Source organism: Taudactylus pleione, unplaced genomic scaffold (genome assembly GCF_031769625.1).
Source record: "Taudactylus pleione unplaced genomic scaffold, aTauple2 ptg000102l, whole genome shotgun sequence".
Taxonomy (NCBI): domain Eukaryota; kingdom Metazoa; phylum Chordata; class Amphibia; order Anura; family Myobatrachidae; genus Taudactylus; species Taudactylus pleione.
In genome coordinates this window covers 4546239-4561957 of record NW_028284504.1, presented here as the reverse complement: position 1 = coordinate 4561957, position 15719 = coordinate 4546239, and the positions used below count along the sequence as shown (strand labels likewise).

Sequence of the window (15719 nt, the reverse complement as noted above, 5' to 3'; positions counted from 1 at the left end):
GGTAGACATATTTTCGCTTCTGTTTGTCCACATATTTACATTACTTTGACCATAAAGAATTTGATTTGGTGCTGGACCGCCAACCTGAGGCACCCCTGCAAGTGTCCCGAGGCACCTCAGGGTGCCGGGGCGCACAGTTTGGGAACCACTGCCCTAGTGTAAATGTGTCATTCTCTAATATCGGGCACACTCTACCTTGGCCAAGGGTTATGATCGTTCGGTCACTAGATTTTAAACTCTCCCTAGTGAGCAGGGCCCCTTCTTTTTCCATCTGTGGAATCTTGTATCATGCCACTTGTTTGTTATACACCTGGTCTATTATGTACATTGGAGGAAGAAGATCACAGGTCTCTTTTATCTTCAGCTGCTCCATTTCCACCGCATTCCAACTCCTTGGCCACTCTCCACAATTTGAACTGCAGGTTGTTGCTGGTTCTACTAAAAGGAATCTCTATGGTGCCCAGGCTCCTTTCCAGATGTTTCTACTTTAGCAAGAACAGTTTAAGCCGTCACATCCTAAATTGCCTTGTCCAGCTCAGACTTTCAGAAGTGGATGTCCAGCTGCCTCTTGCCCATTTTCTTAGTAGTGTTTGCCTGGCTGCGCTGGGCCCAGACCTCACACAGGGCCACTAGCTGCATAGGTTCATAGCACTCATCTGAGCAGTCCCAGGCAGTGCATTCCTGGTGCATATACATGTAGCCACCCTGCTATTTGTTCAGCAAGTATTTTGACGAACATAACCCAGAAGTGGCCAGAAGAGGAGCTTGTGTTATAGACCGGCTCCACTGCACTTCACCATTAATGAATAAGTGCCACCAGGGAAATTATGGGCAGCCATAATGATGCCTCCCAGGGCTTGCACATCTGGGTAGCAGCTCAGGATGCGCTGCCCTAGTTACGATGATTCTGCATCAGGACATGCGATTACTACAGGAGCCAGTTACAGCAATTACTGCAAAAGCTTCTTTTTTTTTTTTTGTCACATTTAACAGCGTAGCCATTTCTTTCTCTTGCCAAGGATATAAGAGCTTTATGTATCTGGAAATCGATGTTTCTCCATATTTTCCCTGTTACTGGTTTATATATAGTTGCTATTCTGTAAGGGGTCATTTGTTTTCAATTTGAATAGTAGCAAATTGTCAGTTTTTAGGTTTTATTGAAGGATTATTAGGTGTAATAGCCTTGAGAATTGCTAGTTTGATGCAATAAAATTCAGATTTAAAGCTACTGTTTACTAATTCTATTTTAGCATCTTAGGTTATATCCAGTCTTTTGTAACACCATTTGATGGTGAGCGGTAGGCATAGCCCTGGTTTGATTGAGTGAGAGGTTATCCGGCACCTCTGGCTCAGGCTGCTAAGTGCCTGGTGCCCCTCTGTAAAGAGAGCCAGCGATTGCACAGGGGCTCACAGGAATAATGACATCCAGTTGCAGTAGTGTATTTGACTTTAAGGAAGAATCCATGCAAGAAGGGTAACTGCTAAGCATTTCCTACCCCTGTCCCATCACTTATTAAGCACACAGATGTGGTATAAATCAGATTGGTTGTGATTGTCCAATAGCCAGTGTCTGCTATAAGAATATATTGCTAAAATGGAGCATTTCTTAAACTTCCAGGTTTTTTTTTTTGGTTGTTTTTTTTTTAGCCCTATTCTGAAGAATGCGAGCAAAAAAAAGCCGCTTTTTTTTTTTTTCTTAATTCGTTTTATTGCATACTCTTCCAGTAAGCTGCTCAAAATATCCATTGAACACCCTGGATGGTCTGCTACTATTGATTTTTCATTTTGGGAGAATTTGTTTTGGGTAAAGGAAGGCTCTTTGTAAATTTGTTAAGGGGCGAGAAAAATACGTTCAAATTATATGCATTATTTGTAGACCATTTTACTTTGTCATGTCTGGGGAAACATATGTTGGGCTCCAGTAATCAGAATAAATATCAGAATATATGTATGCAGTAATTTTGTATGGGTGAAATGAAGGAAATAGATACTTTTCATATCAAAGCATCTACTTAATTTATTCTGGCAAAATAAAGCCAGATCTCTCTGGCTCACAGCCATATTCAATTAGCCGCGATAAGTCAGTTTCTGTGGAAACTATCGCGAGTGATGTCATTTCGCCATGCGAAGAGTTTCCTCCGTATTCAATTCCAAATACTTTTCACCGGTGTGGAAACTCAATGCAATGGAACCTGCGAAAAAGTTTTGCCTATGAATAGGTGTCAGAAAAGAGTGCAGAATTGGGGTTTTGGGGTGCAAAGCTGCTGGAACCCCCCTGCACCCTTGGGACAGTCCCCCAAAGGTAAACTGCGTTAAAAAAAGTAAAAAAAAATAAAAAAAAGTATTTAGATCACCCAAAAAAAGTACTTTCATTTTGGGGGCAAAAAAGTCCAAAGTTGGGGGCAAACTTAAAAATAATGAAATAGACTCCAGGGGGGGTCCCCAAGTATTCCCCCTGGTGTTTTTAAGTTTGCAGCTGCTTGCGGCAGGTACATTTTTTAATGTTTTTTTAAAACTACACTTTAGCAACTTAAAAATATGTTGGCACCCATTTTCAGGTACCCCAAATTTGCTGGAGCTACTTTCTGCAAAAAAACCTGATAAATGATCTCAATAGCTGCTAATTAGCATATTTGCATAAGTGGTGAAGAATAGCATTTAAGTACCCCAAGTACCTTCAGCAGGCCTATTCGGAGGTATCTATATTGATCACCAATGTCAGTGCATCTTTTGGAGGGGTGTCAGGCTGATTTCCCCAAATCTGACAGGACTTTTCACATGTTAGTTTCGCCGGCTCCCGTTTTCGCCGATACTTTTCCACATTGAAAACATGTGAAGTAGTCAAAGTCTAGCATGCGAAAGTGTGGGACTTTTCGCCGGGAATTGAATATGCCCCTTAGTTGGATTAAAAACTGCCACATCAAAAAATTTAATTACAGATGTGTTCTTATACATCTAGCCTCCTTGCATGTTAAACAGCCCTTCTAATCACGCCATGGCGTGACTTGGTAGCGCTGAGCGTCTTTTTGTGTGACTTCTTACCTTCAAATGCATCTTATTCACACAGTGATGCAAATAGCTAGCACAAGCCACTTCTGCTGATTAAAATTATATTCAGCATGTCTATGATCTCTGTGCGTCTGCAGGTGTATCTGCATGCGAAACGCTATGTTAGTGTCACAGCCGCTGATACTGTAATGTAGCCTTTTCCATGCAGATACACCCACAGAGAACATAGGCATGCTGTATATAATTTTAATCAGCAGAAGCTGCTTGTGCTAGCTATTCACATCACTGTGTGAATAAGACACATTTGAAGGTAAAAAGTTGCACTAAAGACGCTTGGCGCTACGAAGGCACACAGAGCTCCAGCTTTTATGTGTGAAGCGACTTGTAGCGCATGGAGGATACATGTATGTGGACACGTCTGTAGCTTGAGCATGAAGGAGAGTATATGATGAAGGGTTTAAGCAAGACTCCTTCTCTTTGGTTTAATGACGCACTTGCTAGTTTGGTGGGATGGGAAGATATACCCCAAGAAACCTTTCTAAAGCAATGGCTAGTAAGTGGCTTTACTGCATGTCCCATTAGAAGAAATCTTGAATGGTAACCATGCCCTCTACTATCTTGCCTCTCCAAAATGGTACTTTATGAAAGGATATAAGGATTGGTGATTTCAGGAGTACAGTACTCTCACATTAATGGCTGTGCCATACAATGAACATATCTTGTGTGTTGCTTCATATCATTTATTCACATAAACACAAAATAACTGTACATACTAATACGTGTGTGTGTATGTGAGTGTGTTTGTGTGTGTGTGTATATATATATATATATATATATGTGTGTGTGTGTGTGTGTGTGTGTGTATATATATATATATATATTATGCATAGACCCAGTGATAACTGTGATTGATTATTACACAAAACCTGTAACTTAAGTGCATGCTGTGAAAAATTCATATGCTATATACAAAGGTCAAGTTTTACGAAGTTCCTCTCTATTGCAGAGATGCCATGAAATTGGGTAATAGCAAACCTTGGCCAGATGTCATGGAGGTAATCACTGGGCAGCGGAATATGTCAGCTCATGCTCTTCTTGAATATTTCAAGCCTCTGACCGAATGGCTGGTTGAGGAAAATAGAAAAAATGGAGAGACTATTGGCTGGCCAGAGTACAACTGGACTCCAGGTGGGTATGCTGGAGTAATCAGATGAAAAATCATTGGAAAGGTATCTCAGAATATACTGTAAATAACTAGGCTCACTCACTGGCATGGTTATATGGGGTGTTACAATACCTGGAATTCCACCAAACCAAAATATACTGTCATATTTTGGTTTGGTGTAAGTCCAAGTATGGTAATAACTGATATAATATTTATGATAATTGCACTTTGAGTATAATATAGGTATATATCCATATATATATTTTATATATAAATATAGAATACAAATAGGATATTTACACACACATAGCAAAGTGAATAATGGCACCTGTCAAAGGGTGGGCTATATTTGGCAGCAAGTAAACAGTCAGCTCCTGAAGTTAATATGTTTGACACAGGATAACTTGGCAAGTGGAAGGATTTGAGTTACTTTGACAAGGGCTAAATTGGGATCACTATGACAACTGAGTAAGATCATCTCCCCAAACGCCAGGTCTTGTAGAGTGTACAAAGTATGCAGTGGTTAGTACCTACCAAAAGTGGTCCAAGGAAGGACAGCTTGTAAACTAGTGATAGGATCATGGGCGCCCAAGGCTCATTGGTGCGCTTGGAGTGAAGGCTAGCCCATCTGATACTATCCCACAGAAGAGCTACTGTAATTCAAATTCCTGACAAGTTAATGCTGGCTATGATAGAAAGGTGTTGGAAGTAGTACGTAGCATCTTGCTGCATATGGGGCTATGTAGCCACAGACCAGTTAGAGTGCCCATACAGTCCAAAAGTGCCTACAATGAGCACGTGAGCTTCAGAACTGAACCATGGAGCAGTGGAAGAAGGTGGCCTGGTCTGAAGAATAACATTTTCTGTTACTTCATGTGGACGTCTGGGTTCGTGTGCATAGATTAGAAAGAGATAGCACTAGTATGCACTATGAGAAGAAGGCAAGCCAGCGGAGGCAGTCTGATGCTCTGGGCAATGTTCTGCTGGAAAACCTTGGGACCTGTCATTCATAGGAACGGTATTACCTGATGGCAGTGGCCTATTTCAGACAGAAATTATACGCCTGGCCCACTGCAAAAATTGTTCAGGAATGTTTTGAGGAACATCATATTCAAGGTATTGACATGGCCTTTAAATTCCCCATATCTTAATCTGATTGAGCATCTGTAGGTTGTAATGGAAAAACAAGTCCGAGGGGGCCCCATCTTGCAATTTACAGGACTACAAGGAAGAACCTATCAATTGCATAGCTTTTGAAATTTAGGAAATGCCTTCCAGGGGTCATGAGTTTTATTCCCAACCAGTGCATTTTTTTTCTGTGAGACATTTGTATGTTGTCCCCATGTCTGCATGCTCAGCTTTTCTTCCATAGTCCAAAAATATACTGGTAGGGTTATTGGCTAATATTCAGATGTGTTCTTAACTGTTTTTTTTTCTCCCAGGTAGAGTCATATAAAGAGAAAAATAAAAGCAACACAAAAATACTCTGGTCTACTGTTCTTATATACAAAATTGAATTCTTGTCAGAATAATTCTGTGACAAAGTAATTAAAATGGCATACCCCACTCACAATAAAGTGGGAGGGTAATTTGATTGTAAAGGTATCTTTATAATCCTAGGGTATCAAATTCTGTGAAACCACGTTATGTTCAACCACCTCTCCCATAGAACGAAAGGATGGGTGTACCCCAACTCCTCTTTATACGTCCTCCATAGGAATTTCATCAATATATCATCCAACTTCAACGTAGTATGATTAAAGTATGATGTTTTTATTGATTTTAAAAAATAATGAAATTATTATTATTGGAATTTAGACTGTTTGCTCCAAACGGTCAGGGACTAATGTGAATGACAAATATTATATGTAGAACAATGCATAATTAGTGGCACTATATAAATTAATTATAGGTCACACAAATGCGTGGCACACTGGGGACCTCATTCAGAGTCGGTCGTTGCGGCCGCACGGTCGTACGCCACCGATGTTCGCTATACTGCGCATGCGTAAAGTTCGCAATGCGCGTGTGCAAACTAGCCGCTATGATCAGAAATTTCTCTCTCCTTGAACACAGCCAGGTCGGTAGTTTGAGTGACAGATGGAGGCGTTTGTGGGTGGTAACAGGGGAAGGTGCTTGAAAACGGTGAAGTGGAGATCCGAACGTAGGCGTGCCTCATTATGCGAACGGCGTTTTATGAGAGTGCATACGGATTATGGGAGTGCACAATTAAAGTAGCGTCATGGCACATGTGACATGGGAGGTTTTTACACTGACATGATCATAGAGGTTAAGAGAGGGTATGGTCAACCTTAAGCTCTACGACCAGTTCTGATGGTTCTCGATTAATCCTTATATGCCCGGAGATGATGTGCAATGCGTACGAGAAGGGGGCGTATTTTTGTCTTCCGACCGCTTCCTCCCCTTGGTTCGGCCAACTACCGATCCGAACTTAGGGACGCAACTTGCGAGGGAGTAATTTGAATATCCGGCCCCTTTTTCCGTGCGGCCGCTTCGACCGACTCTGAATGAGGTCCTGGGTCTTTATGTAAATAAATCAAACTGCTATATTGTGATTTTTCTAATAGGGGAGAAAGAACTTGGTTGTCAAATGTGAAAAGACACACAGGTCTCTTATTTTAAATGTCAACCTTGCGTGTCTTAATTTATCATATACCAAACTTTTCTGTTTCCTAGTTCAAACAGTTACTGCTGAGCCATTACCAACTCCAAACACTGTAGACTTCCTGGGATTGTCATTGAGCAAAGGGCAGGCATCAGCAGGAGCATGGGTCCTCTTGGCAATTGGTATAGTCCTAGTCATCATTACCATCGTGTTGGGCGTCAAGTTCTCAAAAGCAAAACGTAGGGCAAAGAAGTCGTCTTCTCAACTGGAGCTAAAATAATATGGAGAACATCCACCTAGCAGAGTGCCCTCTGCGGAAAAAAATGCCTTCGCCAGCATTCCACAAATTGGGGACACTCAGTGTGTGAGTTGCTTCAGGGGAAATCTTGTTGACTATGCAAAGCACTTCATCTTTGGGAGAGCAATCCACTAGCGCCTTCAAAACCAAGTTCTAAAGGATGTACTTTTACAGAGGTGCTGATGGGAAGGGATGTTTGGGGCAATTGTGTAAGACCAAATTCGATTATTGGTTTGTGATCATGTCAGATTTTGTTTTTCTTCAATGGGAGCAATAAATATTGTATGTGGAAACTTTACAGTATTTTGTTGATTTTAAATTATTTGCATAGCAGTAGAGGCAGACCTATTATTGTTTGATTTATATGGTGTCGCAGTTATCTTCATTTGATAGTAGGGACATCTTGACAGATAAAACCAAGAAATACAAGGTAGAAAAATGCAGACATGAAAACAAAGGGATGAGAGGTCCCTGCTCACGAGAAAGGTTGCATATTAAGAGGTTGATTCAGAGGTGGACGTAGCTGCATTAGTGGCTGCCACTTTTTTCACAGCTGCAACTGGATCTCTATATTAATACTGCCGCTGATGGGTGTCCTATTGAGATGATGACCGGCAAAGACACTAAGGCCCGTACTTAATTAGAGGTAAAGAACCACGATCGGCAAAAATGTTTTGGCGATGTGCGGTTTTCGCCTGTTTCCAGAGTATCGCCCTTTTCAATTCCAGGACGTTTTCGCCAAGGTGAAAACTCCATAGACGAATGCAGGTGAAGGTTCTCCACCCAAAGGCAGGAGAAAAGAAGTGCAAAACCCATATTTTGGGGTACAAATGTGGGGACTTAGTTCAGAACCCTTTGAGCACCCCCCTAATAACTAATTAGGCTAAAAAAAATGTTAATTCAAACCCATAAAATAAATGTCATTTTTGGGGGAAAATTTAAAAAGTCTTGGAAAATGGGTCTAAAGTACTGGGACAGGTATTTTGGGGTGCTGTATGGATGGGACAGGTGTTTTTAGGATTGCAGGTGGCTGCAGCAGGTGTATTATTAAAAAACATTAATCTGCACTTTATAGACACAAAAATATACTAGTACCCATGTTAATGTACCCCAATTTAACTACAGCAATTATTTTTCCCAAAAGAAATTGCTTTCCATAATTTTTCCACACTTATGCAAATATGCATTTAACAGCCCTTTGACTCAATTTAAGTACCCTAATTATTTTTAATAGGGTTATTAATACACTTCTATATTGATTCCCTGTGCCAGTTATGCTTTTTAGGAGTACAGACTGATTCCCCTCCCCCCCAAAAAAGCTGTCCTTTTCGCTAGATTATCTGCATTCGCACATATGCGTTTTCGCCTGTTTTGCAATTGAATAGGGTGAAAAGCGGGAATGAACATTGTGTAAGTAGGCAAAAACTTTGCTTCAAAACAGCGCGCTTATCTCTGCTTTTCGCGGCTAATTGAATCCAGCCCTAAATCGCCGATGTGCGTACAAAGGTGCATTATCGGCGGACCATCTGACATTGCATCTTACAAAATAAAAATATACCAAGCGCAACTTCCTTTAGGGTACCAATAGTTACATAAATGTCTGTAAATCTGAAGCTGCTGTAGATCAGTTCCTCAAAGAGAAGAAAGGAATAAACCATTCAACAGATGTAAGTAGGGGTAATAGAATTATAATATTCCTACTTGCATCTAAGATTTAGATGTCAGTCTCTCCTCAAATTCCTCTCAGGCCTGATGTGCACCCTTGAATAGGAGTTCTGCGTCGATCATTTGTTCCTCAAAGACAGTTGTAAAAAGAAATATACCATAGTGTAATTCTAAAAGATTTATTACACTTAAAAACACAAACAAGTGTCCATGTACCAGAATGGGCCTTCAGACCAAGGCAGGATGAAAACACATAAACCAGTGGTCCTATATTCCGGATTAGGAGCACCATTAATCTGATACCGCAAAGTCTTTGTCCGAGTACCCAACGGCCACGGTCACTTCCAGTCACACTAACGCGTTTCGGCGGATAGCCTTTCTCAAAGTGTGACAGGTAAGCGATACTCCTGGCTTTAAATAGCCCTTATAATGACCCCACCACTTCAGGTAATTAAGCGGATATCCCGCATGAATAACATACACTAACCTTTATACAACAATTTATACAGAGGCTGCTACAATCTCAGCTCTATGTATTGTATTATGTATACATCCCATCATCTACTAATGTCCAATAATTGGTATACATACAGTCCGTGTTTAGTACCACCCCGAAGGGGGTTGGACTTGGCGTGCAGTCTGAGGATCCAAATGATCTCCTTCATACCTGTCATTATCCTCCCTCCTATGGATGTAACATGAAATTACATCAGCGGCATCCATCATCTGCCTATGGCAGTTGCAGAATGTCCGAGGGACAATGGCAGCCGGATATGCCACCCCTTCAGTTACCACCCAGAGACTACCTTGAAGTTGCATGGCTGTCAATGCAATTTCGATCTGCTTTCCACAGGTGGTAACCATCAGAATGCATGCACAGTGCGCAGAGGGCGCCCGATGCTTTACATGCGTCTGACTGAAAATCACCTCCTAAGTGTTAGAGAGGATGTCTCAAACGTAGAGATTTGGACAATTTAGAAGTTGCATTAGAATGGGTAGTATAGGTGGGAGAAGGGTAAGCTCTTGTTAAGAGTGGTTTAAAAAAAAAATTGTTAAAAGATTTGAAGACTGTCATGAATATTTGTTCAGCCGTTACCAGTCTTCCAATCTATCTTACCAAATTAACTAGGAGCTAATGAAAGCACTGAAGTAGGCAACAGTGCATTATGGGCCTGATTCGGAGATGGACAGATTTGCACAGCCGCTAACAAGCCGCTGTCCATTTCCGTCTATCTCCTATGCAAATGCAGAAGGAGGTGTTCGACACCGCCTTGCTGCATTTGTGATCCCAGCAATCTTGACTGACTGTTCCTCCTTTGGTCAGGCTGCCGGAGCTGAAGCTTCCTGCAGCCTGACTGGGTGCCAGTCATTTAAGAGGTCAAGAATCTGCGTCTTCCGATGCAGACCCTGGCCTCGTCCCTCCACTGCTCTGCCCTCCAAAAGCAGTAGCATGTCAATTATGCTGTGGCTTGGGGGACGGGTCCTGTGAAAGAGGTTGCAGGTCCCGTTCTGCACATGCACAGAACTGGTCCGGTGCAGACCCCTCAACATCAGAGATGTACGTTAATTATCGGATTAATGTACATCTCTAAATCTGGCCCAGTGCCTCAACTTTTAATCTAGCACCCTCATGGGCTATGTTTTTAGTAAATTCCACAGCATGGTAGTCTCCTCTGTGAGCAGGATTAAGATCCAAAACCTTGATTTATTAGATACCTGTAGTACCAAAGCACAACTGCTTTCTCTTTCCTGAATTTTTCATGGTTTTTTTTCCACTTTTTTTTTTTCTTTTAATCTTTTCATTAATTTATGAACTTTTTGACACTGAGCCCAACTTAAGTGAGCTGTGTGAACCCATCTGTCCTGACAGCTGTGATGGAAAGAACCACAAAAGTGATGAGGTGGGTTGTCTGTTGTTTGGGCACACAAGGGTATTCTAATTGTAATAAGAGATGTGTCTCTGACATTTAATTGGGTCAGGTGTACTGTTTAGTGCCAAGTTTTATTGTGAACACAGCAAGAGCAAGTGGCCAGCTATCCCAGAGATCTGTAATGATGAAAAGACATCTGCTAGCTTTGACACCAAATCCCAGGCTTCCATATAAAACACATGTTCTCGCTAAGTGAGCAAATCAGTTATTCACAGAACTTGTCAAAAAGCATGTTGGTCTACTTTTAATTTTTATTTCTTTAAATCTACACTTTTGTAATTTAACAATGCAATTGCTATAAGTACACTGGTTTACTCAAGGTTAATAAACACATACAGTATTGAAATGTCCCTACAAGAAGTTTACCAGTACAGGATACATATGTGATGTACCGACTGGTGCACCACTAGCACCAGGTTAAGGTGTGTTTAGAATGCTTTGGTGGCCGATTTCCCTGCAGCTAATATAGGACACACCGTGACAGAAAGGCAAGCCTGTATTCCCCTTTTGCAGACACAATGACCAGTTAGGAGGGAAGGTGCAATGCAATTTTATTGCTGCAAATCAAAGAATAACAATTGACACAGGAAATGTTTACCATTCACAGATTGAATGAAATAAATTACACTTTTCAATGTCAAGGTATTTATTTATTACCTCTCTGTCCTCTACCTGTGACCCCAGCTGGCAAGCAAGTGTAAACAAAAGAAAACACGATTTCTGCAGAACTTTTACTTTACCTAAAACAAATGAAAGGCCTAAACATGAAACCTGCTGGTCGAGCTTGTATCAATAATGCATCGGCAGCTGATTAGTTTTAAAATAGTCTGTGCTACGCTTCCTTTTGCTGAGGATAACGTGGGAAAAACACATGTAGGTTAGGCTTGTATCAATAGTGCACCAGCAACCTATAGCTTTAAAATACAGTCTGTGCTGATAGCAGTAGTTCACCGGCAACTTGCAACAATGTAACACAGTCTTTGAGCCTTGAGAAAATAGGGACAATAGTCTTCAAAAAATGCCTTTGCCACAAATTATTACAACCAGAATTGCCAGCCGGGGTTACACAGGGCTAAATAAACAATTCGTATTCATTACATCAGCATGAATGTACTTTAAAATGGATACTGGCAACAAGCAGTGTATAAAAGCCACTTTACATTAACACCAATACCAGCAAGTGATCAAACATTTCATTGCAAGCAAAATAATAATCAGCATTGACAGCAATAACACAGCGAGCAGTGAACAGCTTTACAGAGTGTTATAACAGCTAAAGGGCCACGGAGAGCCACTATCAACCACTTTAACTAACACACGATTCAAACAGTAAACAGAGCCAAATACATATCACATGGCATTACATTTAGTGTAAAGAAAGACATAAAATACTTTATACATCACCCACAGTGGCATTGGACATGAGCCGACACCCATAAATCACGTCCCCTTTTGGACATGAGCCAGAGGTTCACAGGAGAGAAATAACCACCAATACAATTCTTGGGGAAAAGAGGTGGTGACCTATCTTTTACTCCCCCCCCCCCCCTATTTTAACATTACACACACACTTTACCTAATTTAAGACACTGTCAATGAGCGTTTATATGGCAGGCTAGTATAAACTGATAAACCCCCCGTGTGGGCCTAAGAGTAGGTACTGGGCACAACTGCATGGCAGCAGCTCCTAGGAGAGGAGAAGGGACCCACTAAAAAAAGTCTGGGGACCCACTAATACCCCTTTTACACCAACTGAAATATCCCGGGTTGATTCACGTGAACGCGCATAATCCCGGGAATTTCGTAGGTGTGAACGGATCAACCCGGGTCCAGTGACCCGGGGATCCGACCCTGCTCCATTGCAGGGTTGAGCGCGGGTTATTCCCGTGTCACCCTGCAATGTAAATGGCGCAGCCCGGCTCACGATGACCCGGGTTGCGCCGCATGCCGCCTGATTGGCCGGCTTCAGTGGCACTTGGAGATGACATCTCCAAGCGGCCACTGCAAGCAGCACCTGGCAGAGCGGCATGAAGCAGCGCACCCCACCCGCTCTCCCTGCCTATGGACCACTGCAGGATAAGGTAAGTAGGTCGCGGAGGGGGGAGGGAGGGGAGAAGGCTGCTCACCGCGCCGGCCAGCCGGGTCAGTTCTGACCCGGGCCAGGTGTGAACGGTGCTGACTCTGGCATAGCCCGGGTCGGTGCCGCAGTGTAAAAGGGGTTTGCCCCGGGTCTGATCCGGGTTGGAAACGTGTTCCAAATCCCGGGTCAGACCCGGGGATTTTGGTGTAAAAGGGGTATAAAAGGCACTAAGGGAAGAGAGTGAGGGGTGAAATGGCTGGGTGATACTATCTAAAGGCAAGAGCTGCACTCAGGGGAAGAAAGAAAGGAGACAGCTTAGAGGGAGGTCTGGTGTTCTTACCCCTGGCTGTGGCTGTACAGCCCCCCCACGATGTCCAGGGAAACTCCGGGATGCTAGGCACCGCACCGGAGTTCCCAGCTGCAGACCTCCGGCAGGTAAGGAGCGACAGGTGCAAAATCCCTTTCCACAGGGGCTCTGTCCAACAAACACAGCAGCAGGAGAGGTCCTGAAGCACTCTTCCTCTGGTGCTGTCTTTTCTTCTGCCTGTGCTGGTGCCAGCAGGGTCTTCGTCACTGGCAGGACCTTTTCCTCAGCTGGGGCTTCATCCGCGACGATGGCGCGATGAGACCTCCTTCCCAGGCAGCGCCTCTTCTCTCCCAGTATGTTCAGACTTCCACATGCGGCGCCTCCTGATAACAGGCACTACTGAAGGCACTCCTTTATTCAGAGGGGGCTTCTTCCAAAGCAGGGTCCTCTATGCAAGTCCAGAGGCAAGCTTCCTCCAGGTACATCCAGCATCACAGCACCTCTCCTGGCAGATTGGATAGGTAGCCTTCCGGTTTAATCTGAAGTCTGGTAATTGTAATCCAGGGCAAACATTAGTTATAACATCCTTATTTTTACAGCTCCAAGGGCACTCCACTGAAACGCCTTACAGACAGCACCAGATGCAGTATTTGTAATCCAGGGTAACATAGGAGTTATAACATCCTTATTTTTACAGCTCCAAGGGCACTCCACAGAAACACCTCACAGACCATCCTTTTTTCAGAAATTCCCCCAGACTCCGCACTGACAGCCCTGGGGAGGGTATATTATAAACTCTTCCATATTCTCCTCCCTGTCGGTCCGGCATCTATGAGTGGACAGGGGGACCCCAGCAACAGGCCGCCTACAGGGATCTCTGCCTGGACACCCAGGCTACCAATCAATGGGGCAGAATTTTCCCTCCGAAACTGGGTCGCTGACCAAGGGGCACTTTCTACCTCCTTGTTTGCACATGCTCAGTATGGTCCGAGGGAGCAGGGTCAGCAAAAGTTCACTGCATTATCCTATGAGGCCAATGGTGCTGTATGATCCTATTTTTTTTAAAAATGACAGTGTCTCCCTAATTAGATAAGGGGTGGCCCCATAACTATGGGGGTGTCACACATAGAGAAACCACACAGTTTGTTTTAAAGGGGTTCTTCAGTTTATGAATTTCATGTCCAAAAGTCCTCCCTGCCAGTCTTACCAAATATATAGCTTTTTTTCTTCCTTCGTCTTCATATAATCCAGGTAGGCGGTGTTTTTACTACTTTGGGGTAGTAATGGTCCAGCCAATATACACTTCATGTGCCTTTTAGACCCTGACGTCACAAAAATGCTTCTCTGACCTACAGTACCATTGCTACAAAATGATCCCATTAAGAGTACCAGTGACCAGCTTCTACTTTAGCCTTGGGTCTAACATTCTTCATTTTTTTTATTTTGCAATCAAACATCATTTAGTGCCCATAAGTACAGAAGAGGTCCCCACAGACAACAATATTTCACAAAAAAAAAAATGGGAGAAAAAGACATTTTATTTTTTTAAATACACAAGCAAAAAAGAAAAATGGAAGAAATAACTAAGATATTTAAGCATCGATTTTTTTTTTTATTTTTTTATTTTTTTTTTATTATTTATTTTAAGATTTTGAAATTGGCATAGATAAATTGTTAGATAATGAGAATTTTAAATCTGGCTGCAGATTTTCTTTGAGATTGAAATGACCATTTGGCAAAAGGCAGTGATCCCTGGACGTTTCCACCAAATGTAATTGCGTACCACAGTGCCAGCAGACATTTTGGAACAGAGAGGAACATAATATGTAAGCCATTAGGACTACGGTACAATTGGGATAGGAATTTGTATTGAGTTTCAATAACTGATGTACTCTGGGAACTACCATGGTTTGATTGTAATGGTTTCGCCCGTTGGGTTCATCTTGTTGAATCGTACAATGAACCTTTAGTACATTCCTGCCTATAAACCTCTAAGATTCACCTGCCTAGAACCTCTAAGACAAAACCTGCCTATACCTCCTAAAACCATACGGTGTCGCTAATTAGCGCTGTGTTTAATTATACCATTAATAAAACTCTAAGACAGTGGAATAGCGGTCCAACGCGCTAAAGATTATTATTCAGGTAAAAGTACAGATGTTACCACGCTATGATCTAAAAATGAGCGCAAACTAAATTGTACAAACATTAGGTCATAAGGTACAGCCAATACATACGCGTGCGCTCTGGGACCAGATACCGGCATCAGTAATGAAACCTTCGTCGAAACAGCATAACAGGAACACCGCAGACTGGCATCTCGTTTCAGAGCACTCACATATATACCCGTACTGGGATAAGCAATACAATAGAATACGTTGGCAGGTTCTCATTGGTTCCTCTTCTTGCTTTTTCCGTTACGGTACAATTCATAAGTCAGTGCAAAGACTCAAACCAGCCTCTAACAGCCTGATTGTGTCCACTTTCCCGCTGCATAATAAATCTAGTCTAAACTATGGCATACAACATTTCAAGGAGTTATTCTCTCTATCATTCATATTTCATAGCCGCATGTTCTGATCTCCTCACCGATGCCACCGGAACGCTGTGGGAAAAGAGTAGATCAGTACGGCACCAA

The 15719-nt window shown here is 42.5% G+C and overlaps 1 protein-coding gene across 1 annotated transcript in view; it reads left to right on the top strand.

Annotated features, from left to right (window-relative positions):
• ACE (angiotensin I converting enzyme) overlaps positions 1-7384 on the top strand; it is a 95929-nt gene extending 88545 nt beyond the window's left edge. Inside the window, exons 24-25 of the mRNA XM_088470692.1 lie at positions 4016-4197; positions 6872-7384. Of these exons, the coding sequence (XP_088326818.1) occupies positions 4016-4197; positions 6872-7080 (391 nt within the window). The 3' untranslated portion in view covers positions 7081-7384. The remainder of the gene's footprint in view (positions 1-4015; positions 4198-6871) is intronic.
• Positions 7385-15719: the final 8335 nt, after the last annotated feature.